Below are 23,404 nucleotides of genomic sequence, written 5' to 3'. Positions count from 1 at the left end.
ATAATAATAATAATAATAATAATAATAATAATAATATTAATAATAATAATTGTATTAATGCTAATAATAATAACAATACTAATAACTAACAATAATAATATTTAATATACTCGACAGACATGTATTTGTGTCTTTTTTTGCCTTTCCTGAGTTTTGGTTTCGCTCTTCGTTTTTTTTTTTCTGACACTTAAAATACACATTGGATGGTTTCTCTTGTATATCAGGATCTATTTGTTATTTACAATCAACAATGTTTTCTAAAGTGGCTTGTGTAACTGGTGCGAACAAAGGCATCGGGTTTGAGATCACCAAAAAACTGGCAAGGGATGGTTTTGCTGTAATTATGGCTTGTCGGGATTTAAAAGCTGCCAAAGAGGCAGAATCAAAAATTAAAACAGCTGTGAGCAATGCTCATATTGAACATGTTTGTCTGGATCTTGCTGTTCCAGAAAGTGCCAGTAAAGCTGCCGTAGAGGTAAAAAAACTTTTTCCCGAAGGTATTGATGTACTAATCAATAATGCTGGATTCGCATATCATTGCGATTCCCCAGAACCGTTTCACAATCAGGCCGTTCAAACAATAAAAATTAACTATTATGGAACCGTTGCTGTTTGTGAAGCAATAATGCCATTAATAAAAGATGGAGGAAGACTGGTTAACATTTCTTCTATGTCTGGAAGTTTGACGATTTTATCTAAGAAGGAATTGATTGCCAAATGGAAAGGTTGTAATTCAAAGGAATCTATAGAATCCCTTTTGCATGAGTTTATTGAATTAACAAAAGTAAATGGCAAACATCTTACTGCAGGTTGGCCTGATTCTGCATATGGCGTAAGTAAACTTGCGGTGACAACCTATACTCGGGTTATAGGTCATTCAACACCTCGTATTCATATTTTCTCTTGCTGCCCTGGACATTGTCAAACCACTATGTCAACCTTTACAGGTAGCAAGACTGCTGAGCAAGGAGCTGACACACCTGTATGGCTTGCTACCTCAGAGGAAGCTCTACTTAAAATTCCCCAGGGAGGGTTTGCAACTGAGCGACGTCACGCACCCGAGTAGAATGATGTGGGTTGGGATTTTCTTTTACTTTTTCCTTGTTTTATCATGGCTGGATTTTTTATTTTAGTTTTTTTTTATTGGGTTGTTCACCGAAAATTTGGTTTCGTTGGCACCTTCTTTTTTTTTTTTTCTTTTTGGTGACGTTACTAATACCAATCATTTACTTCCCCCTTCTTTTCCTCCAGACTTGAGCAATATTAGACCATAGTTTGGTTTTGGCATCATAACATGGTGACTTCAAAATCAAAGAAATTGGAGCCAAATATTTGCTGGCGTTGTGGTGTTTTGCTCAATAGTCGAACAACTCAAAGTGCGATTCAGTGTAAAGTATGCAATCGATCTTTTCATCGAAAATGCTATTTAACGGATACAGGTATTGGAAAAGATGATGTACAATCTTGTGTTTGCTGTTTATGTGGGGTTCTACGATTACCTTATCCCCCACGTATTCAAGAAAATTCATTAGCGGTGAAATTTCTTCGAGATGGATATTGTGTCATCTCTTTATCTAACAATCCTAAAGAAAAAAAGATTCTGTTAGAAACTCTTGAAAAATTTCGAGTTAATGCAGAACGATATTTTAATGCTTTTATGCGTTCTTACGAAAATGAATTGGAATTTTCTACCAAAGTACCTAGTCTTGAGAGTGGATTTTCCAATTTCAGAGAGCGTGGTAAAGGTAGGTTTGAACTTATTTCTTCTGAAATTGAAAAAGAGGTACAAAGTTTACTAAAAAAGTCTAAACTTTTGTGGAATACACTTGATCTTTTATTGACTCCTGCATCCAGAAGGGTCCGAGAAGCCAAAAAGGTTATGTCAGCAGGTTGTTTTTATTCACTTCCTGGAAGTTCTCTGCAAAATCTTCATACAGATGGACCTTCTTTAAGTTCAGTAAAAGATTTGTATCCGTATGCAGTAAACGTATTTATTCCTCTCGTACCTTTTGATAAAACCAATGGTACCGAGTTTTTTCCAGGTTCACATCGTATTGAATGGCAATCCATAGATCCCCAAAAACGTAAATCGAAGATACCTACTATTCCTCTTGGAATGGCGCTATTGTTTGATTATAGAGTCTTACATCGCGGTTTGAGGAACCAACGGGGTTCACCCCGTCCTTGTTATTATACAACTGTAGTCAGATCATGGTATAAAGATAAATTTAACTTTAGCTTGGCTAGGTACAGAACGACATTAAATGTGCCTTCATATCTCTTGGAGAACCGAAAGGGTGAAAGTATGAGAAAAAAACGTAAAACGGAGTAGTTTTTTTTTTAATTTTTTTTTTGTTTGTGCCTTCTTGGGAAAACATGACTTGAATGATTTGGTTCTCTGGAGAAGTGAAAATAAAAAAAAAATTATTACTCTCTGTTAATGTTTCGTCTTTTTCTGTGGGGTAGTGAAAAATTTTTTTTTTTGTCCCTTTCTCTCTACCCAAAGAAACAAATAGAACAAAAAAGGAAACAAAAAAACCAAAATAAGAAAAAAAAAAAACGAACTAAAACCAACCGATTTAACAATGGGTCTTCTTACTCTTTTGAGAAAACTGAAGCGAAACGACAAAGAGCCACGAATTCTTATTCTTGGTTTGGACAATGCAGGGAAAACATCTATTCTTCGAAAATTGTCAGACGAGGATCCAACTACAACCCAGGCTACACAGGGCTTCAATATTAAGTCTATCAACTGTGAGGGCTTCAAACTTAATATGTGGGATATTGGTGGTCAAAAGGCAATTCGTGCATACTGGCCTAACTATTTTGATGAAGTTGACTGTCTGATATACGTTGTGGATTCTGCAGACAAGCGACGTCTGGATGAGACAGCAGCAGAACTTGAAACTTTACTGCAAGAAGAAAAGTTAAGAGAGGCCCCTTTTCTTGTCTTTGCCAACAAATGTGATCTTGCAACCGCATTGTCTCCTGAAGATGTCAGTACTGCTTTGAACTTGCAAAGTCTGCGTGACCGTACTTGGTCTATTCAAAAGTGCAGCGCGAAGACGGGAGAGGGTCTTAATGAAGGACTTGAGTGGGCCGTAAAAAATTTGAAAAAATAGTTAGAAGTTGACTTCAACTCTGTTCTTGTGAAGTGTAGAAAGAAAAGAAAGAAAGAAAGAAAGAAAGAGAAAGTGCGTAGCTTTTCCATTTATTCAATATCAGTACTTTTTTTTTTTCTTCTTGACCATCCCCACGTTATATCTCTTTAGCAATGTAGTCATCTTTTAAATTTGGGTGACCTTGTGTTCGATTGTTTTTTTTTTTCTTTATTATTATTATTATTATTATTATTATTATTATTATTATTATTATTATTTCTATTATTATTTCCTTTTTAAGTTATATATAAGTTAATTACAATGTTTCGTGTTGGTTCGATTTGTCGTGCTGCCCTTGCGTCTCATCGACCGGTGTTATCTGCATCTATTTCAACCCGGGGTGTCGTGAAACGTATTTTGGGCGATCGAAGTAATCGTGTTCCGAATGTTAGTGCGATGGATTCTGTCATAACAAAAACCAAGGGTCAAGGGTTGCCTGGATTGGCAAGTCTTGTTGGAAGAGCTGCTTTTTTCGTAAAATGCAAAAATGCAGAGGCCGCAATTGCTGAAATCGATAAGGTTTTACCTCAGATACAAGACGAAGATTTAAAGAGACTCGCTCTTGGAGTTCGTCTCCGAGCGAGGAATGATTTATTGGATTTGAAAGAAGCGGCTTTACGAGTGGAAGGAGGTTCAACAGAGTTAGAGGTTTCTACAATTCGAAGCGCCTTGCGTGAGGATTATAAAGCATTGAAATCAGCTTCCCCTGGGTGCTGGTTAGTAGAGATGGCAGTAGCTGAGTATTGTCTCTACGAAGGGAAACTGGAAGAAGCCTACGATGCCTTTCGTGATGTAGAAGGTAAGATAGGCAAATTCATTGAATCTTTGAAGAAAACTACATCCTTCTCTGAAGTGGCTTCTCTTGAGAACACTGATCCATCATTACTACTGGCTTTTCACTTAAACCGTATGCATGATACTGAGGGAGTAAAAGTTTCTGCTTCTAAGATTGTGGATGAAGCTATAAAAAGTATTATGAATGATGAATCAGTAAAAATTTCTCTTGAAGCATTTAAGAAGGAGCTTGGTATGAATCTTACAGATGAAGAGGCTTATGAATTAGCCTATATTATGGAGGCAGCAAAAATTCGTCACCACTTTCATGACTATTTTCCTTTGGATGGAGAATATAATGATTGGAATTCTGAAAGTGCAAGCAAAGCTAAAGAGAAGATTATTCACGCATATGCACCTCAATCTGCACTTCTTGAAGATAAAATCCTTGAAAAGGTAAAAAATTCAGTACCTCCTCAACCGTTTTATGCACCTGAGGATCAGCTTCGTAAGTTTCTCTCGTCTACTACTGGTAGTAAAAATTACCTTGCTGAACTCAAAGCTACATTTGGTTCTGGTCCAGAGAGCGTTCTTGCGAAAAGTGATGAGTCTTATTTTGATGCTATGAAAACATTGGAGAATGCCCAGGTTTCTGCTAATGTAGCTGGAAGCTCTTTATATCCTTTGGAACAAAGAGAAATATGCCAGAAATTGGCTCGACAGTTGTTATATCGAACTCAGGTTAATATTGCTGTTGTATTAACACAGCTAGATCGCCTACAAGAAGCAATACAGATTTTGGATAAGGTTATCAATGAAGATGAATATATTTACATGTGGCGTGCATACCTTGCAAGAGGAGAGGCCAACAAACGATTAGGAGTCATTAGTAAAGCTGACAAGGATTTTCGTCAATTGTCTAAGCTTAAGAAGAGTATCTGTCATAACGCCTAGGTAACCAAATATATGTTTTTTTTTTTTTTTTTGAAAGTATTGCGGACAACTTTTGCGGGAAAAGGTATGGAAAGAGTAGTGTACTTCTTACTTTGGGTTATAAGGAGAGAATATATTTATTTATTTATTTTTCTTTTTTGAGAAACTACTGGTTGGATACCTGGGTGAAATTATAGGAAAAGTGTCACGCCAACATGGGTACGCAGTGGATTCCGACAATAATTGAGAGTAGAGTTTGAAGAAAAAGTCCGTGACAGAATTATTGACTAAACATGTTTTCTTGTTAATATTTCATGTATATCTGTTTACTTAGGTATTTATAAGTGTATTACATTTGATGTCTAATAATCTTTCTTTCCTTTTTGTTTTTCTTTTAATTTTCCTTAATATTATGTTTGGGTATTTTTGAAAAATTTACATGATAAGTCATGTTTGAGAGCCTTGTACGTTTTCTTGGATTCGGAAGAAAATGGCCCACTTTCACTCTTGACGAGGTCCGTGAACATAATGATAGTTCTTCGCTCTGGATAGTTGCGGGAAATTCTGTTTATGATGTCACCTCTATTATGAATTCACATCCCGGAGGAGCCAATGCGCTCCTACGTCGCGGTGGTGGTGTGAAAGATTGTACTGAGGACTATTACTACCATAGCTGTGCTACGCGACGTACATGGGAATTGTATAAGATTGGTGAATTGGCCCCTGGTGAGTCTAGAAGATTGAAAAGTGGTGAGGTTTCCTGGACAACAACTTCAACAGAAGCAGAAGAAGATGAGAATGGGGATAGGGAGGCAAAAAGATCCGCGCGGGATGTTTCACCTGTGAGCCATGCCTGTGAGATGGGAAATTGCGATGTCACTGGTGATTGCTGCCTCACTAGTACTGTAGAAACCCACGGGAGTACTTCAGAGCCAGTTCCAGGACATCGTTGTCTTGAGTGTCTTCACCGTCAGCCAATGCGGCGAGCGGTTCCTCCGCTGCCTTTGTAGGACTTGAATATCTTACTTTTCTCATGACTGTTAGTGTGACCTCGGTGACACTTTAGTAAATTAAAAAAAAAAAAAGAGAATGACTTTCCCCTCCCCAATTATCAAAAAAGAGAAAAAAAAAGTAATTTTTCTTTGTTTTTTTTTTTTACAACTTTTTGTTCTCATCAGCCAATCAACTCCACCCTGGAATATCAAAGCTTTTGAGAAATATATACACTAAGTTCGTAACAAGAAAACAACAACAACAACAACAACAAACGAACATGATACCGAGAATGTATACATTCTGTGCATTAGCTGTGTGTATTCCCACTATATTATTATTATGATAAGAATAATAGTAATAATAATAATTATTGTTATTATTGTTATTGTTATTATTATTATTATTATTATTATTTAAATAAACTCGCTGGAAATCAATACAGTTCTTCTAGCTCTATGCAAATCTTCTTTTTTTCTAGTTCTTGGTATCGTTTTTACTGCTTTTTCTTTTTCTTCATATTGCTTATTTATTCTCTCTAGGTATTCTTTAACTAACTGAGAAAGAAAGGCCTTTCAAATTATTTTTCTCCTAACTTCTCTGCTAAATATTGTAGAAGGGATAGGTAATAAAATGGGAGAATATTTACAACTTAATGTGTGTGAATTAGGCCGTGAAGCCAAACGAAACTGTACTGATGTATGGGCTTTCGTTTTGTACTCCATCTTCTTTTTTGGCATGATAGTCTTTACCGTGTTTGCTTCGCGGACCGGCCGGCCTGAGGCTTTACTACACGGTGTAGATTACAACGGACACATTTGTGGAAACTTTCCATCCCCGAGCCACCTCACTGTTTCCCAGGATGAATGGAAAACGATGCGATTTTTGTGGTATCCATTTATCTTTAACTCTTCGACAAACACCTTTACAGATGCAATTCACACCGGGATTTGTGTTAAAGAATGTCCCTTTGTGGGTGATTATGTTTGGACGTATGGAGGCTCCATTACTACTTTTACTACATTTAAAGCTATTTACAGTTCATCTGTGCAGTTGTGGCGGTGTATCCCAGATATCAATACACTTGAATGTGAGAATAATACAAATTGTGACTCCCGTAAACAAATGGTAAAAAGTCTAATTTCTGATATTCTGCAATCTAATAATTTTTTATTTGGATTGCTAAGAAGTTTGATCGATCAATGGTTTATACACCTCACCATGTTTATCTTTAGTATTATCATGTCGTTTCTATGGGCATACTCTATGGAACACATGGTAGAACCCCTTATGGTGATTGTATCTGTATTATTCTCATTGTTAACTGTAGTATTTGGTTTTTTTGCATTATGTCAGTTTAATTGGAGCTCAGGTAGTTTTCGTTACGTGTGGCTATCTTTGAGTATATTGTTATTTACTTTCTCAGTTGTATACACTACTATACTAATTTATTTGCGCAAGAAGATTATTTTGTCGTGCTTGATTATTGAGGAGACAAATAAAGTAGTGATGGCTATACCATCCATGATGTTCGTTCCATTCCTGAACTCCCTTTTCCAAGGCGCAATGTGGATATTTTTTCTATTTGCTACAGTCATGCTGTATTCCCATGTAAATATGACTGACGAGAGAGTTTATGGGGATACGGGAATTTTAAATGTGACCATAATGCAGAACTCTAACCCATGTTCATATGTAGGTCATTTGATCATTTTCTTTCTTTGTCTTTGCTCATTGGAAATTATTCAAGCCACTGGAACTCTTGTTGTTGCTTTAACAGTTAACCAATGGTACTGGTCAAAACCTGATGGTGTTAGAACAGTCCCTTTTGATGCTTTGCTATGGTCTATATACGTAAGTATAAGATATCATTTAGGGACAGTAATATTGGGTTCTCTTCTTATGACTCCTGTGGCGCTTGGCAGGTTGGTTTTTTGCACTTCAAGTAAACGACAATATGATTGTTTATGTAGTGAAAATAATTTATGTTTTAGTTGTTACGCCCACCCATTTTTTCTCCGGATTGAAGCAGTTGTGCGCTTTTTCTCTGATAATGCGTATGTAGTTACTGCCATTACTGGTGAGCCACTCTTTTCTGCCACACGACAAGCCACACGATTAATGCAGCGCAATACTTCAGTCTCCTCCATAACTTTTCCAGTTAAATTTTTTTTTCTGGCTGTCAAAGCAGTCATAATACTTTCTTCAACGTTGCTGGGTGTGATGTGGTTGCTTTTAACAGTGGAGAATATAGAAGGATCGCAGACTACTATAATTGTCACCGCTGTGTTTATAGCTTTGGTTTCGTACTTTATCATCTCTCTCTTTGTTGATTTATTTGTTGCGAGTATGGATACTATTCTTCTTTGTTTCTGTTACGATCAGATGGCAAATGATGGGATAGATTTACCTTTCTTTAGTTGGAACACCTTGAGGGAACTTATAGTAGCTTTATCATCAACACCCCCCAACCGATGGACGATTGGGGAGTATCTCATACAAAATGACGGTTGCGTTACCACTCTGAGATAAACTGACTGCTTTCATACACAGGAACGAATTTATTCGCTATTTTTAAGTTCAATTTTTCTTATTATATATCTTTCCCCACCCACTAATAACGGCAAATTCGCACATTAGATGACGTGCATTGGACGAACGTTTCGTTGTCGTGTATTTCCCTTCTTGGAGTATTGACATTCAAGGTAACTATGTAAACTAGTTCTTCTGCAAGTTCCATTATTCGTTTCTTTTTTTTTTTTTTAGTCTTTGCCTTGTTTTATTCTTTGGTGTTCGTTTTGAGAGTTTTTTTTTCACTGACTTGTCAAAAGAGACTATGTACCTTGCTCTCTAATGGATGTGCTTCGTTCTTCTATTATTTGATGTTGTTGTATGTGTAAGATGTATTCTCTTTTTTTTTTTTTTTCATATTTTTATTTTTCTTTCTCTGGTATTATTCTCGGTATTTGTATAGGTCCCTACGACATAATTTGTGCTAAGTTTTTTTTTTTCCTTGTTTGCATTCCAATATATTGATCATGACAGTGTTCTGTGGAACTGCTTTTCATACTCCGAGTCGGCACGAACTGGAGGTGCTTCGGGATATTCTGATGGTTGTCAATGATGCTGATGGAACTATTAAGCGTATTGTGCATTCATCAGAAAGTGATTACAAGAACATACGGGAAGAAGCTACTTCAACAGGAAAGCTCATAACACTCGGTCCAGGACAGTTTTTAATTCCCGGACTAGTTGATTTACACATTCACGCTCCACAATGGCCTCAGCTTGGCAAAGCCCTTCACCTCCCACTAAATGCTTGGTTACAGGAAAAAACGTTTCCACTAGAGGCGAAATATAAAGACGTAAATTTTGCAAAAAAAGTGTATACCTCTTTGGTGGAAACATTATTGGCGAATGGTACTACCACTGCTGTTTACTTTGCCACAATTCATTTGGAGTCCAGTCTAGAGCTGGCTAAAATATGTTTACAGAAAGGTCAGCGAGCAGTGGTTGGTCGTGTGGCAATGGATATTCCTGAACATTGTCCAGATTTTTACCGTGATGACAGTGCAACTGATTCTGTGAATAATAGTGCTGCTTTCATTGAAGCTGTAAAAGCATTAAAGGGTAATGAAAATGGTTTTGTGCTTCCATCTGTGATTCCCCGTTTTGTTCCTACGTGTAGTACAGAGGCTCTTCGTGGACTTGGTGAACTTGCAAAGCGGTATGATTGTCATGTCCAGACTCATTGTTCAGAGTCAGATTGGGAACACAATCATGTGATTGATCGTTTCAACAAACATGATGCATTTGTATTGGATGAAATGGGTCTTATGACGAGACGCACTGTTTTGGCACATTGTAATTTTCTTTCTACAGAAGACATGGAACTCATCCAAAGTCGAGGTAGTGCTATAGCTCATTGTCCATTGTCAAATTTCTATTTTTCCAATGCTGTCTTTCCATTAAAGAAGGCACTTGATAAAAATCTTCACGTTGGATTGGGTACAGATATTTCTGGTGGCCACAGCCCATCGGTGTTGGATACCTGTCGTCACGCTGTTGCCGCTTCCCGCCTACTGGAAGACGGTGTGGACCCGAACAAAAATGCGGAGGAGCGGAGTGACTGGAAAGACTCCCGTGTAAACTTCATTGAAGCGTTTTGGCTCGCAACAACACAGGGTGGGGTATCCCTTGATCTTAACGTTGGCAAATTTGCTCCGGGATACGCTTTTGATTGCTTGGTTGTGGATGTGAATGCACCTGGAAGTAATGTAAGGGTTTTTGATAGCGAAGATTCCTTGGAAGATGTTTTTCAGAAGATTGTGTACAACGCGACAACTGCAAATATTAAGCAAACTTGGGTCAATGGAAAACTGGTACACCAGCTGTGATGTGTGTATGTATGGTGAAGTCGACTAAGGGTTGCCAATGAGTTTTTTTTTTTTTTTCGATTTCGTATTTTCAATTTTTTTTTTTCCTTTCGTTGACGAATTCCCCCTGTGAAAAGAAAAAAAAAAACCCATGCTTAGGAAAAATATATGTACATACCTGCAAATGGTCTGTATGTATTCAATAGTTATGGGTTTATGTGGTTGATTTTTTTTTTTTTTTTTTGTTTCTCTTTGCTTTCAACAGGTACCATAAAAGGCCGTTTTTTTTTTTTTTTTGTTTCCACGTTTTCGGTACGTTTTTTTTTTTTCGGGGTGGAATGGGGTGTGGAGAAGAGTCCCAAGCTGAACGTTTAGAAACAATTTAACTTTTTGCCTTTTTCTCTTCCCGTTCCACTTACTTAATCTTCACTCCCCCACCCACACGTAGGGAGCTGGAGAGGAACGGAGTTTAAAATCTGCCGCTTTGCGAGTCCTGCTGGCTAAATCATTCGGCAGAATCGAAAATATGATTGCTAAATTTTTTTTTGTTTTTCTGTCAGCTTGCGAAAAGAATGATCGAATCTTACGTTATTAGGTAGTAAATCTTGTATGGGAGTTTTGAAATTGTTGAGAATGTGGAAAATTTGTTTTCTTCTTTTTCTTAATAGCCTCTCAAAGTAAGTTTCTGAAAAGCCCACCCAAACCAACCCTCTTCGCCCCGAGCGGGAAGGAGGGCTAAACAGGGATTCTCAGCACTTCCATTTCATCAGTTCTTAGGAGGTTTTAATATGTAATTTTTTTGAAAAATATTAGAGCTTCATTTTTTATAAAAGACGGGGGATCGAATTTGTAGAGGTTGAATCTACAGGATTTCTCTTTTGTTTATGGTAGAAGTAAGGCCAAGATTATTCATTTGCTATATTATATGGATTTGTCGCTTGTATTTGGTTCGAACAACACCATGGAGTATTTTCTCGTTGATCCTTTCTAATTTTTCTCTTTTTTAAACCTGGTCAAGTCAGAAACCATACACTCAAACGTTAGTTGAGATATTTATTGGCATGTCCTGATCAAGCTGTTGATTAATTGGCTGGGGTGACAGAATATACCAATATTCATAGAAAAGAAAGAATTAAATTTTTTCTTTCGTTAATTGTGGTGATAATGGTATTGATTCTTTTCTTTCTGCAGGTTGGTTCTCCTTTGACTTTGCTCTTTTTTACACACACACACACACACACACACACACACACACACACTCACACAAACGGACTTTATTTTTCTTTATTTTTCTCTTTTTCTCTTTTTCTCTCTCTTCCATATATTTATATATGATACGGTTTATCCCTATCATATTTGATTTGAAGTGGTTTCACAGGAAAACACAGTCATGGGTGACCCTAAGCAGACACTCTACATTCGTGGTCTGCCAGACAAAGTATCGACAGAGGAGATGCGCCGGGCTCTGTATTTGTACTGCACGCAGTTCGGCCCGGTGCTTGAGGTATCGTACCGCAAGAGTAGCAATATGTACGGACAGGCCTTTGTTGTTTTCACAGATGTGGCAACCGCAACTAGCGCACGACGCGAACTAAACGAGCGGCAGTTCTACGGACGAGTGTTGCAGGCATTCTACGCCAAACGGCAGTCTTTTAGTGCTGATCCGGGGGAGAGACGTCGACGAGATCTCCGACGGGAACGTGAGTCAGGTGTAAAGAGGCCACGTGAGAGTTAAAGTGATTACAATCACATCTACAATAGTTTAAAGAATCCTATCTCTTGCAAGTAGTTTTTTTTTCTTTTTTTTTTCTTGTTTTGCTTCTCGGGCCTTTGTCTTTTTGTGAAATCGATCTCGTTTTCTTTCTTTTTTTCATTTTCGCAGTATTTACAGCACTGACAAGCAGGTGGATCTTTCATCCCCCTCCTGCATTTGGTTGTTGAAGGATAACTAGAAACAAAAAAAAAAAAAAAGAAACACTCACAACTACACATATAAACAGAGATATTTACTCAACAGGGAAATAATGATGAAATCAAATGTAAAACACGAAGAAAATAAAGATCATTTTGTCAACCGTTTTATGGATGATTTCTGTTCTCTTGTATCACGATTCTTAGTATCATCTCAACGCAGACGGGTAGATTTTGTTCCCGCACCCCCGTCTGTGTCTTCGGTTTCGAAGCCAACTGCAACCGGTGTTGTAGTTTACCCTGAAACAGGATTAGATGCGGTGAATACCATGCTGCAACTAATGGATCAGGCAAAACCCCGCGTAACTGCCGATCAGAATGAAGTGGATTTTGCTACAGAGAGTGCTGTCTTTCTTCTGCGCTTTCGATCGCTTCTAGAGAAACATTTGAATGAAGAGCAAAAAATTCCCCTGGTTCTCCCTACCAAAACGATTAATCTTAATAATAGTAGTAGTAGTAGTAATGACCACTCTGAAAATGAGAATCGCTGCAATAGTGATCGACGGATTAATCCTCACAAGCGTATTTTAAGGCGGATGTATTCATTTCCTAATGAAAGTGTTTCGAGAGATGGGTCTACGAACATTTTTTTTCAGAAAATAGGGGTTGTGGATGCTGAATGCCAGACAGATACATCTGGAATATCAGTTAATTCTCAGCTCAATGGTCTTTCAACATCTGAAGGAAATGCTTCTTTGAAGAGTACATCATGTCTCCGTGTGGCACAAAGTCAATTGATTCTAGTACTTCAGCAGCATACTACTAATAGCATTCTTTCGCTTGACATGTCTGCATTTGAATTAAAAGAAACACCAGCAAAGAAATGGGAATATGAACTTCTTATTCAAACGCGTTATGTAGAAGGTATTCATAAAGAGCTTAAAAAGGAACGGAATAGACTTTACAAGCAACACCATGATGGATTAGGAATGGAAGAGCAGGAATCTCTTCACTATCGTGAGATTGAAGAGGTTATAGGACGTCTTGAAATGGCAGTGGTATCTGTGGATTATGCGCCAATTATAGAGGAATTTCAGGATAGTGACAGAAGGTGGAGTGATACTATTGAACAACGTTCCTCTAGTGGTGTTAGCAACAAGGATGACCTTAATAAAATATTCGGTCACGCAGGTGTGGGCTTTGTATCCAAGTTAGTTGTTCAAAATGTACATTGTTTTCTCACCGTTCTCACCTGTGGTTCTTCTTTTCCGCATCGATGGGTGTACCTTGAGAAGGTCCTCTTTCTAACAGATTCGGTGAGTCCAGTACCCACTGTACCAATGGAGATTGGTGGTGCTCCGTCGCCTCGCTTAAGCGGAACGGGTCTGGATAGATCACCCTCTCGAAATCCATCAGCTAGTCCCGCACTAGAAGAAGAAGAAGAAGAAGAACAAGAAGAAGAAAGAAGTAAATCAAGAAAAAACAGTGTTGCACCAGAACAGAAACGAGATCTACAACTGCGGGAACTTGTTCAGAGGTTCAGTTCATGCCATGCATATGAAGAGGTTCAACGGCATGGTGCTCTACTGGGTGTGAGTGTAGTGTAGTAGTTGAAGTGTGTGTTTCTGTTTAGTAGTGAAGGAAAGTGCAATTCTTTCTTAGGTCTCCACATGGAACACATTCTGCATTACTGTGAGAATGAACTTTCAATGTATTCGTATGCGAGAATGTCAGCCGTTGAATGAAGGAAGAAGCGAAATTGGAATGAAGTCAACAGAAAAAAAAAAAAAAAAATGGGTTGTAAACGGCAGTCTATTGATTGGAATGAAACCCCGAACCCTAGATTTTTCATTATTATTATTTTCATTAATTATTATTATATATATATATTTTTTTTTTTACTTGTCTTTCTTCCCTTGCGTTTATTAGATTCACCTTGGTTTTGTTGACTGTTATTATTGTTATTGTACTATACCCCGTTGATTGGTGTTGAGTCGTTGAATTTCCTGTTTAAACATATTTTTTTTAATAATCTGGTATCAAAGGTTTTGGCAATGAGAACCTCTTTTACTTGTTATATACCTTTCTTTGAAGGATTTTTTTCCCTTCATTATTGTTTTTTTTTGATATATAAATATATTTTTTTTTGTTTCTTTTTCTAATTATTTGTAAATGATTTTTACTTGGTCTTTATTTTTGCACCAGCAAAGCTAACTACTTGCTTTTCAAAGATCACTCATGTCGTCTGAGCTTGCATCAGGGCCTCTTCCGGCAGATATCGAAGAGGTTGTGGCGAACATTGTGAGGGAAAAGGGCGTTGGACTCCTCACATATGGAGATCTTCGTCTTCTTCTTGAAGCCAAGTACCATATTGAGTTTGCATCACACAGGGCTTCTTTAGATGAGATTCTGGGTAAACTATTGCAACTCCCAGAGTTCAGGAAGCAGGTGGAGAAGGCTGAAAGGGAGAAGAGGGAGGCAAGCAAAATTGGTGGTAAGGGAAAGAAGCGCAGTGCGAGTGCCAAACAGGATGAGCAAGAAACCAAAAAGGCCAAAAAGGAGAAGAAACCCGATGACTATCCCAAGGCGGCACTCACAGCATACATTCTCTTTGGAAATGACCATCGTGACAAGGTAAAGGCAGAAAATCCAGATATGAAAAACACTGAAATTATTCAGAAGTTGGGAAAAATGTGGGCAGAGTCCTCAGATGCGGTGAAGTTAAAGTACAAGAACATGGCAGAGGAAGACAAAAAACGTTTTGAACGTGAACTCAGCGAGTACAAGAAGAGCGGTGGTGAGGTGTTCAAACGTGGTGGTGGCAAGGTAAAGACGAAGGATGAAAATGCCCCAAAGAGGTCCATGTCGGCCTATTTCTTTTTCACGAGTGACTTCCGCAAGAAGAACCCCGACCTCAGCGTGACAGAGACTGCAAAGGCGGCAGGCGCTGCATGGAAGGAGCTCTCGGAGGAGATGCGAAAACCATATGAGGCCATGGCCCAGAAGGACAAGGAACGCTATCAAAAAGAGATGGCGGCAAGGTCTAACTGAGAAACAGATGTGAAGATGGAGAGATGATGTTTGTTTGTTTGTTTGCTTATATATGTGTCAGTTCGTGATGTGCAGTAACAAAGAAAGGAGGTGGATTTGAGACTAAAAGGGGAAAAATAAAAGAAGGAAATCAAAGGAGAAAACAAGAACAAGGCAAATTATGCCATTAGAAATGGAATTGAAGAGAAGAAACCTTTTGATTGTCTCCAGATCTTTCCTCCCTCTGTGCTGGATTTCTACTCCTCTGTTTCATGATGCTCTATAGAGTTTTATTTCTTTTCGATTGCAGTGTCTTCAGGTCTTGACACTGAAAGCGGAAAAAAAAAGGAATTGAAAAAAAAAAACACAATAAAAGAAAGAAAAAAAGGAACGAAGATCTAATTCACAGGCACAAATGCGTCTGCCATTATATGCAGCGTTGAAGAAGAAAAATGTGTGCATTCTTTAGAAAACAATGAGAGAAGAAGGAAATGAAAGAAGAGTAAATAGAGAATACTGAGAGGGGAACATGCACTCACACAATATACATACAAGCATGCACACATGTTTATATACAGAAGCTGGGAAAGAAGAGTGTCAGGTAAATAGATATCAGAGAGAGAGAGACTAATATTAAATCCCCCTAAATACAGTACTTGGGTGACCTCTTTGTTTTACTGTTTTTTTTTTTTTTTTTCTGCTTGCTCACCCCGGAGCGCGCACACACAGAATACGCATAAAAAAGTGTTTTGATTCTTCTTCATGATTTCATGGGTTCTGTTTCCGCAGATCTCTGTAGGTTTCCTTCTATTGTTCTCTTGCATTACTTTTTTTTTTTTCGCTCTCCTTTTTTTTTTGGTTTTTGGTTTTTATTTTTTTCTGTGTTTTTTCGTGTATAGAGGACAGGTGCTGAAAAGAGCGTTCTTGTTTAGGCATAACTACAAGAAGAAGAATCATATGCCGAGCTGTGAACGTATTCCTCGACATCAGTTTCATGACCAGGAGTCATGGCTTTATACGGAAAGATCTGTGCGAGATTTAACACGGAGCAAACAATTTCAACGCTACACAAGATATGTAGAATACAATGAATGTCTACAAATGACGTGGTTCATCGCTCCTATTGGTCTAACAATTGCCTTTTATTATCACTTTTTGTTTTTACTCTTAGATACACATGTGGCCCCTGTACAAGGTACCATTCTAAATGCCCCATTCTTTCCACTCGCAACCGCTGTTTTACTTTTATTTTTTGCACCATGTGTGGTGATTGCACCTTTTAGTGGATTTTTTGAGCCTATCTCTCGGCGACAAGCACTAGGACTTGTAGTGCTCTTCACATTTATTAACATTGGTGTGGTCTCTTTTGGGGGCAGTTTTTTTAATCACCCACCGTATCTTGTTACAGAACCTCCTGTACCATGGTTTACAAGTAAGGTAACAGAAGCAACACAATTGATAATGATTGTATTGACGCGTGCTTTACCTCTAGAAGGTGGTATTATTGCGGGATGGTTAGTGTATGAATGGAGACAAATGCGTTGGAAAAGAGCATGGCAAATTCCACTACCACTTATTACAGTTCCTCTTTTCGTTGGTAGTTTTGCATGCTTTTGGTTTCGCTTTGTAACTCTGTTTTCTTCCACTTTTTTTGCATCTAATACGGATTCTGAAGAAAAAGGAGATGTGGTGCGTGTAATAATTTCAGTGATGTCAACCATTTGGCAGGACGTAGTTAGTATTGTCTCTGAGCGTTCATTGCCTACAGTCTTTACAAACACTGAGAGCTGTTATCATTTATGGTGGACAACATTGACGCTTTCCATGCTCTACTTTCTTGGTAATTTTATACCCATCTTCTGTGTCATTTTTAGACCCATCTGCTGGATGTTACCGACACACCCGACAACGTGGAGTCTCATGCTCATTTCATGCTTCGTGGGGCTTGTGACTATTGTGCGGAGTAATGAAGGAAGTATGGCATACGCTATGGCTTTTTTTACAGTCTTGTGCATTTTACTCCACAATGGCTTCGTATTACCGCCGTGATTAAATACAGGTGTGGTGAGTTAATGAAGGAGAATAATGGAATGGTTAAAAAAAAAAAAGAGTCAGTGAAAAAAAAGAAAAAAAAAAAAAAACATAAAGAGAAGAAAAAATGGATAACGAATATTATTTTTTTTTGGAGTGGGAGTGGTAGGCAAATGGCCTGTCGCTTGTCGGGAGAATGGTTCTTCTCTCATTTTATCCTCAACTAAGATTACTGGTATTTGCCTTTTTGTGACTTTTCCCTCCACAGTGCAAGGGTTTTAGTAGCTGACATGCAACGTCCAGAGGATTCGGAAGCCGCAGCACCAGATTGCACTTTCGCCGCTGCGTCATCACTTCCTGCGCCTGAGGCGAAGGAGGTCGTTGCCGTGGGAGAATCCTTCCCTTTGCCTTCTACTGTTGACCATAGTGGTGCCTCCACATCACAGAATGAAGAGGAGTTTAAGCAAGTTGATACTGAGGTACCTGCCACCACCGCTCATGCAGGCGAGGAACACCATTCTCGCGTTGACGAGCACTCTTCTAGTGCTGAGGAGGATGTAGACCCTACGCTGACAGACCAGAGTCTGCAGGGACATCAACTCCAGCAAGAAGGAGCAGAAGAGGATGGTGAAGAAGAAGAGGGTGCAGAAGAAGAAGAAGAAGAAGAGGAAGAGGGTGAAGAGGAAGAGTGTGAAGAGGATGGAGAAGAGGAAGAGTGTGAAGAAGAGGAAGAGGAAGAAGAGGATGGAGAAGAGGAAGAGGAAGAAGATGCAGAGGAAGAAGAAGAAGAGGGTGGGGATGACTATGGATTTGAGCCTCCTGTTGGGGGTAATAAGGGTTCTACTTCAACAAGGGATGTTTTTACTATTCAAGGTAAGAAGTACACATCATCAGCCATTATACATAACGCTGGTTTCATTGCGGCACAGAAGAAATTGCGCGGAAATCCCAAAGCAACGTTCACCATGTGCCCGTTATTAAGGGCACATAATATCATGAAGTGTCGTCAATTGCATTTGACTAACCGTGCAGTGTTGATTGGGGAGTGCTATGTGCGTGTCAACATGTTGGTGGACAACCCAGCGAGGCAGAAACTTCTCACTAGTCCTGCAGCAATGGGTCAGACCGAGTTTTGTAGTGTTGAAAGCCCTACACATGACGCTTCTACATGCTCTGCATTCCATCTACTTCCAGGCATTGTCTTTGTTGGTAGACCTGAACTAAGGGTGGGTTACTTCGAAGGAGAGCTTCATGAGAATGTTGCGTTACGACGACTAAAGGGAGGAGTAGAAACTTGTGGTCGCTGGTGCAAGAATCGCCGTTCTCACGTTGTGGTGACATGTAGCTTTGTTCACTATAACCGAGGAAGTGCATACACGGAGGTGCCACGAGAACCCTCAAAGCCACTTGCCTTAATACCAAACATGCGACCACGAGGACCACATATTGTTTCTGGTGGAGGTGACCGCAGAAACAATAAACCGCATAGCCGTGGTAGAGGCGGTGGTGGACGTGGTGGAGGTAGAAGAGGAGGGGGTGGTAGATTTAATAAAGGTCGCGGTACACAGAACAGAAATTTTAGTACTGGAGGTGTTGCTGGTGGAAGTAGTCAGAAATATAGTTCAACTGCGCCGGTTTCTGAGTATATGGGTAATGACAGTTCCACACCATTTATGGAACCCAACATCCCTATTTCAGAAGAGAAGGTTCATGAACAAAAGGAGCGATTCTTGAACATTATGCTTCTCCTATTGGCTATTATTGTGGGAACACTCGCATACTTGTTGAATGCATAAAGATTTGTAAAATCTAAAATGGAGGATTTTGAACCTTGATATATATATATTTCACGTTTAAATTGTCGATAACGATGATTTTTTTTTATTATTATTCCTGATATGTTTAATGAGGGAAAACAAAAGAGGAAAACAGAAATGAAGAATGCCCACAAAGACTCTGTTTTTTATTTTTCTAGAACTAACTTCTAGGCGATGGAAGGTTGTGGGTAGCTTAGAACCTCCCAGGGTAAATCTTCTGAGTTATTTCAGATTCATCGTAGAGTGGGAATGAGTTATGACCCTTGATTATTCTGTTATTTTCCCGTAATTGTTTATTTTTGAAGTAAAGTTAATAACATCAGAGATATTCCGATTTTTCTTTATTCTGGGCGGTTTTCCTCTAATAAGGCAACGACGCTCTTCTTTCATGCGGAAGAAAATTACTATAAAAAAAGAAAAGGAGGTAATGCTACAGTTTCCTCTGCTAAATTTTTTTTTTTTTTTTTAAATTCTTTCTCTCTTAGCTTTGGTTTTTGTATTGATTGACTTCTATCATTTCTCTCCCTTTTTTTTTTCTGTTGTTGTAGTAGAAGTAGGAGGAAAAAAGGAGAAAGGAAAAAAGAAACAGTGTGTACAGTGACTGTCTACGAACCCCGTATAATAAAAAGAAAAAAAAGCGAAGAAAAAGCGGAAGAAGAGAAGCACAATCTAGTAACAGGTTCTCATGTTCACTGGAGTAATTCATGGGTTCAATTCGCGTCACAGCACTATCTCTATTCTTTCCACCATGGTCGGTTCAACAGTTCTTGCATTAGCAGCATACACATGGTGGAAGAAGCGTTCCGAGGCGGAAGAAGATGATGAAATGTTTGAAATCAAAAATTCCGTCTTATTTGATCCCAATGTCAAATTCCCTGAAAAGTCAGCTATGGATCCCCTGAGTTATACTCCAGGAGTTCTCGACACAGGGGTCGTTTCCACAGAGGAGCGGGACGATGCATTGAACTTGGCGCGTAAGTTGCTGCGTCAGCTGCATGATCCGAGGTATGATGTTGAAGAAAAGGCAGAGGCAGAGGCAGAAGCTGGCTCGGATTCTGAGGAAACGAATGTATCGCTTAATTATCACATAGCAACAGAGTTGGAGAAGGAGGCACGTGACGGTCTAGTAGAAGCTGTGGTGCAAAGCGAAGTGCTGAAACTGGAGGGGCAAGGAAAGATGCTCAAGCCGGAAAACTGCGTGGATGTCTTACATAGAGCAGTAGAGTACCTTGACATCTCAAATGAACGGGAGAAACTTCGACAGCGTCGTGCTGCTATGCACCTTAACGGATCACATGAACAACGCTTTCCGTGGGGTGGTAATGGTAATGATATGGAACGACTTATGGAACAGCGTAAAGCCATTGATGCGGCTTACGCGGAATCTTTTGCTCATGGTGTAGAAATTGATCACCGACTCCGTGAAGCTAATAATAATAATTATGGTATGGAAGAACGTTTTGAGATGAACTGGGAAGGTGATGATGATAATGATGATGATGATGCTGAAGCGGACTTAATGGCGTATCTTGATGAAGATGATCGGGCTGGCTATGGCAGTATGATGGATGCCCGTATGGCGGCAATGCTGGGTATGGATATGCGGTTATTAGGTGCTGACGGTGTCGTGTATGACGGTGACGGCGACTACAATGATGATGTGGAGGAGGAGGAGGAGTATGAGGAGGATGAGATTGATGAAGCGACTGAAAAGGCGGCATTTGAACGTATGCTGCTCGATAAACTTTATCAACTGGCAGAGGGAATGGGAAAAAATGGCATCACAATGAATACCACAAGGAATTCTGGAAAGAATCCACAAAAATTGACTACTACTCTGGAGGAAAACAACATGAGTGAAAATGGGGTGGAGGAGCTACAAGGTGACAATGACAATGATGATGATGAATGGGAAACGGAAAGTGATGATGATAATGTTGTTGCTGAAGGGGAGTAACTACAGAATGTGGTATTGCAGGGAGTCATTATGCTTTGGGTAAAATACATGGGAGAGCAGGATGGGGTACACAGGGTGAGACCCAGGGAAGGCATCCATTTGAATGAAGGGGAATGAGATTGCTAACTCTTGGCGAACAAGTAAGTTAAGAAAAAAGAAAAAAAAAAAAGAAGGATTCCTTCCCTTCAAAAAACACCGAAAGTGAAGGAAATCAGAGGTCCTCATTTCCTTTATCCTCATTTCCTTCTCTTCCTCCAAGTGTATGAAGACAACGTACTGTTACACCATGTTTGTTTTGTTTTCTTTTTTTTTTTTTGCTTCTCGTCTTCGTCTTGACCAAGATGTCATTATCAGTGAATTAAAAACGAAAAAAAAAATACAAAACAACAGCGACAACCTAAATGTCGACTTCTTTTGATGAAACTTCGGGGTTCACTTCAGCTCTTCCTGTTGTACATCCTCTTGATGCTGAGATGAAAAAGCTTGAAGATGCTGCTACTGCTCTTGCTTGTGAATTCGGCACCCTTGTTGCATCTTACAAGGATCACGCAGTTCGGGTGGAGTGTGCAACAATACAAAGTAGTGAGGCCCTTCTGAAGAGCACCGTTTTTCTTGAAGATCAGTTGCGTAGTGCCATAATGTCAGCGAATGGAGTGTTGGATGGAATGGTTGGAATGTCTGCAGCAGTTACAGGTCTGGAGAATCTTCTTGGTGATGTGCGAAAGGTTGCCCAAGATGTGACGCTGGTTGAAAATGCCCTTTTGGTAGCAGAGAAAGAGGCACTGGGTCAGCATGATCTTTCAGAGGAATGAGAGGGATAATAACTACAGATGATCTGTGTGTTGCTTGACAACTGTTAATGTACGGGTAGTATTTACCACCTGTACAAAAAGAAAGAGAGAGAGGGAGTGAGTGCATGTTGAACAGAGAGGAAAATAATAAGGGGATGGTAGAGGTGTACCTTCTCTTGTTTTCTTCCCTTTAGTAATATATACGTTTTTTTTTTTTCTTGTTTCTTTATATTCACTACTTGCATTTTTATTTTTATTTTACTTTTCCTTATAGTGAAACAATAGGGTTTGATTCCTTCAATCTCTATCACATGATAGAACCTCTTCAGGATGCCTATGTCGATTACTTGGGAGGCTTGTTACTCCAGAGCGATATTGACTTGTCCATTGTAAGGGAAACGCTTGCTTTACTGGGATTTGATGAAAATACTATAGGTGATATACTGGGTGAGAATCTTCACAGATGTTCAACCAGTTCTTCCTCATTTTCTTCAGAATCCAATCGACGAAGTTTAAGTCAATCTTTGACGATAGACTCATGTGAACCTGTGTTAACAGAAGAGAGAAAAAAAGAGAGAGGTTCTATGCGGCAGCAACATCAGCAGCAGCGAGAACAACGCATATCACATGAAGTACTTATTGAAGAAGAGTACGAGGAACCACATCCTTGCAGTGTCCCTACTCTCTCTTCATCACCCATAAGTGGAGATACAGAATCGCCATCATGCGAACTACACTCACCATATCACACGTCTAGTTCAGTGAATTCTGAAGAGAAAAGATTACTAGTTTCTTCCAGGGGTTTATGTTGGGAGGCAATCACAACACCTGAACGACGTTCTCGTTACCGTGAACTCCTGCATGCATTGGAGGAACTCCTCGGTGTCGTTTGGGGTCCAATTCCTGGGAATAACAATAGCGTTGATGGAATACCTTTGGAAGTTCGAAGTTTCGTGTGCCGAAACCGACTGCAAAAGATTTTACAAAAAAGAAATAAAATGGAAAATACATTCCCACTCCAACCGAAGCATGAACGGAAGGTGCTACGACCGTCGCTTCCTGTCTTCTCACAGAAAGCATCAAAGGTTCGGGTTCAGGTTCAGAGTCGCAATGGCCACGGGAATGATGATATTATGCATTTAAGGACCCATAAACCTCCCAGGTGTTTCCGGAGCGAAAGGAGAGCGTGCGTCACTGACCACCAACGGCAATGTGAATTGTGTATGAGTCTTGAGTACGGATCCCTCTTTCGTCAGTCTAAAAGACATCCACTGCAACTGCAAGATACACCTGCAGCAGTGGGTAATGCATGTGGTGTAAAGATGCAGCCACGTGCTGTGAATTGTGTGGGAACTGGGCGAATTAATAGAAAGGCTCTTGTAACAACCCTACCACAACGCGAAGATCGTGTTAAAATGGCACTTGCTTACCGTGATGAATGGAACGCTGTCAGTTTCTTAACTGAGCGCGAAAATGTGCCATGGTGGACGAACCGCACTTAAAACTATGGTTTATTTTTGTCACAATATCTGCATTTGTTTATAGAATGTCATCAGAGAGCCGCCTTAATGAGAGAAGTGGCGGGACAGTCATAGAGCTGGTGTTTTTTTTTTTTTTTTTTTTTTTTTTT

The 23,404-nt window shown here is 39.3% G+C and overlaps 15 protein-coding genes across 15 annotated transcripts; all 15 read left to right on the top strand.

Annotated features, from left to right (window-relative positions):
• Positions 1-250: 250 nt before the first annotated feature.
• TM35_000092030 (putative short chain dehydrogenase) lies at positions 251-1,066 on the top strand (the record flags this gene model as incomplete). The annotated part of the gene is made up of 1 exon (XM_029024442.1): positions 251-1,066. The coding sequence occupies one exon, from the start codon at positions 251-253 to the stop codon at positions 1,064-1,066; it is 816 nt and encodes a 271-aa protein (XP_028884219.1).
• A 228-nt stretch (positions 1,067-1,294) lies between these two features.
• Positions 1,295-2,332, top strand: TM35_000092020 (ADP-ribosylation factor-like protein 3A; the record flags this gene model as incomplete). Its single annotated transcript, XM_029024441.1, has 1 exon — positions 1,295-2,332. The coding sequence occupies one exon, from the start codon at positions 1,295-1,297 to the stop codon at positions 2,330-2,332; it is 1,038 nt and encodes a 345-aa protein (XP_028884218.1).
• A 253-nt stretch (positions 2,333-2,585) lies between these two features.
• Positions 2,586-3,122, top strand: TM35_000092010 (putative ADP-ribosylation factor 3; the record flags this gene model as incomplete). The annotated part of the gene is made up of 1 exon (XM_029024440.1): positions 2,586-3,122. The coding sequence occupies one exon, from the start codon at positions 2,586-2,588 to the stop codon at positions 3,120-3,122; it is 537 nt and encodes a 178-aa protein (XP_028884217.1).
• A 300-nt stretch (positions 3,123-3,422) lies between these two features.
• TM35_000092000 (succinate dehydrogenase flavoprotein subunit) lies at positions 3,423-4,889 on the top strand (the record flags this gene model as incomplete). The annotated part of the gene is made up of 1 exon (XM_029024439.1): positions 3,423-4,889. The coding sequence occupies one exon, from the start codon at positions 3,423-3,425 to the stop codon at positions 4,887-4,889; it is 1,467 nt and encodes a 488-aa protein (XP_028884216.1).
• A 428-nt stretch (positions 4,890-5,317) lies between these two features.
• Positions 5,318-5,878, top strand: TM35_000091990 (cytochrome b5; the record flags this gene model as incomplete). The annotated part of the gene is made up of 1 exon (XM_029024438.1): positions 5,318-5,878. The coding sequence occupies one exon, from the start codon at positions 5,318-5,320 to the stop codon at positions 5,876-5,878; it is 561 nt and encodes a 186-aa protein (XP_028884215.1).
• A 616-nt stretch (positions 5,879-6,494) lies between these two features.
• Positions 6,495-8,393, top strand: TM35_000091980 (choline transporter-like protein; the record flags this gene model as incomplete). The annotated part of the gene is made up of 1 exon (XM_029024437.1): positions 6,495-8,393. The coding sequence occupies one exon, from the start codon at positions 6,495-6,497 to the stop codon at positions 8,391-8,393; it is 1,899 nt and encodes a 632-aa protein (XP_028884214.1).
• Positions 8,394-8,899: 506 nt separating this feature from the next.
• Positions 8,900-10,258, top strand: TM35_000091970 (guanine deaminase; the record flags this gene model as incomplete). Its single annotated transcript, XM_029024436.1, has 1 exon — positions 8,900-10,258. The coding sequence occupies one exon, from the start codon at positions 8,900-8,902 to the stop codon at positions 10,256-10,258; it is 1,359 nt and encodes a 452-aa protein (XP_028884213.1).
• Positions 10,259-11,627: 1,369 nt separating this feature from the next.
• On the top strand, positions 11,628-11,972 carry TM35_000091960 (U2 small nuclear ribonucleoprotein B; the record flags this gene model as incomplete). Its single annotated transcript, XM_029024435.1, has 1 exon — positions 11,628-11,972. One exon carries the CDS (start codon positions 11,628-11,630, stop codon positions 11,970-11,972), a length of 345 nt encoding a protein of 114 aa, XP_028884212.1.
• Positions 11,973-12,261: 289 nt separating this feature from the next.
• TM35_000091950 (uncharacterized protein) lies at positions 12,262-13,755 on the top strand (the record flags this gene model as incomplete). Its single annotated transcript, XM_029024434.1, has 1 exon — positions 12,262-13,755. One exon carries the CDS (start codon positions 12,262-12,264, stop codon positions 13,753-13,755), a length of 1,494 nt encoding a protein of 497 aa, XP_028884211.1.
• Positions 13,756-14,386: 631 nt separating this feature from the next.
• TM35_000091940 (high mobility group protein) lies at positions 14,387-15,199 on the top strand (the record flags this gene model as incomplete). Its single annotated transcript, XM_029024433.1, has 1 exon — positions 14,387-15,199. One exon carries the CDS (start codon positions 14,387-14,389, stop codon positions 15,197-15,199), a length of 813 nt encoding a protein of 270 aa, XP_028884210.1.
• A 936-nt stretch (positions 15,200-16,135) lies between these two features.
• Positions 16,136-17,227, top strand: TM35_000091930 (uncharacterized protein; the record flags this gene model as incomplete). The annotated part of the gene is made up of 1 exon (XM_029024432.1): positions 16,136-17,227. One exon carries the CDS (start codon positions 16,136-16,138, stop codon positions 17,225-17,227), a length of 1,092 nt encoding a protein of 363 aa, XP_028884209.1.
• A 272-nt stretch (positions 17,228-17,499) lies between these two features.
• TM35_000091920 (uncharacterized protein) lies at positions 17,500-19,005 on the top strand (the record flags this gene model as incomplete). The annotated part of the gene is made up of 1 exon (XM_029024431.1): positions 17,500-19,005. One exon carries the CDS (start codon positions 17,500-17,502, stop codon positions 19,003-19,005), a length of 1,506 nt encoding a protein of 501 aa, XP_028884208.1.
• Positions 19,006-19,711: 706 nt separating this feature from the next.
• On the top strand, positions 19,712-20,983 carry TM35_000091910 (uncharacterized protein; the record flags this gene model as incomplete). Its single annotated transcript, XM_029024430.1, has 1 exon — positions 19,712-20,983. One exon carries the CDS (start codon positions 19,712-19,714, stop codon positions 20,981-20,983), a length of 1,272 nt encoding a protein of 423 aa, XP_028884207.1.
• A 401-nt stretch (positions 20,984-21,384) lies between these two features.
• TM35_000091900 (uncharacterized protein) lies at positions 21,385-21,795 on the top strand (the record flags this gene model as incomplete). Its single annotated transcript, XM_029024429.1, has 1 exon — positions 21,385-21,795. The coding sequence occupies one exon, from the start codon at positions 21,385-21,387 to the stop codon at positions 21,793-21,795; it is 411 nt and encodes a 136-aa protein (XP_028884206.1).
• A 290-nt stretch (positions 21,796-22,085) lies between these two features.
• Positions 22,086-23,276, top strand: TM35_000091890 (uncharacterized protein; the record flags this gene model as incomplete). The annotated part of the gene is made up of 1 exon (XM_029024428.1): positions 22,086-23,276. The coding sequence occupies one exon, from the start codon at positions 22,086-22,088 to the stop codon at positions 23,274-23,276; it is 1,191 nt and encodes a 396-aa protein (XP_028884205.1).
• Between the last annotated feature and the right edge of the window lie 128 nt (positions 23,277-23,404).

This window comes from Trypanosoma theileri (assembly GCF_002087225.1).
Source record: "Trypanosoma theileri isolate Edinburgh chromosome Unknown TM35_Tth_9_V1, whole genome shotgun sequence".
Classification (NCBI taxonomy): domain Eukaryota; phylum Euglenozoa; class Kinetoplastea; order Trypanosomatida; family Trypanosomatidae; genus Trypanosoma; species Trypanosoma theileri.
This window is presented reverse-complemented; position numbering and strand designations above follow the sequence as displayed.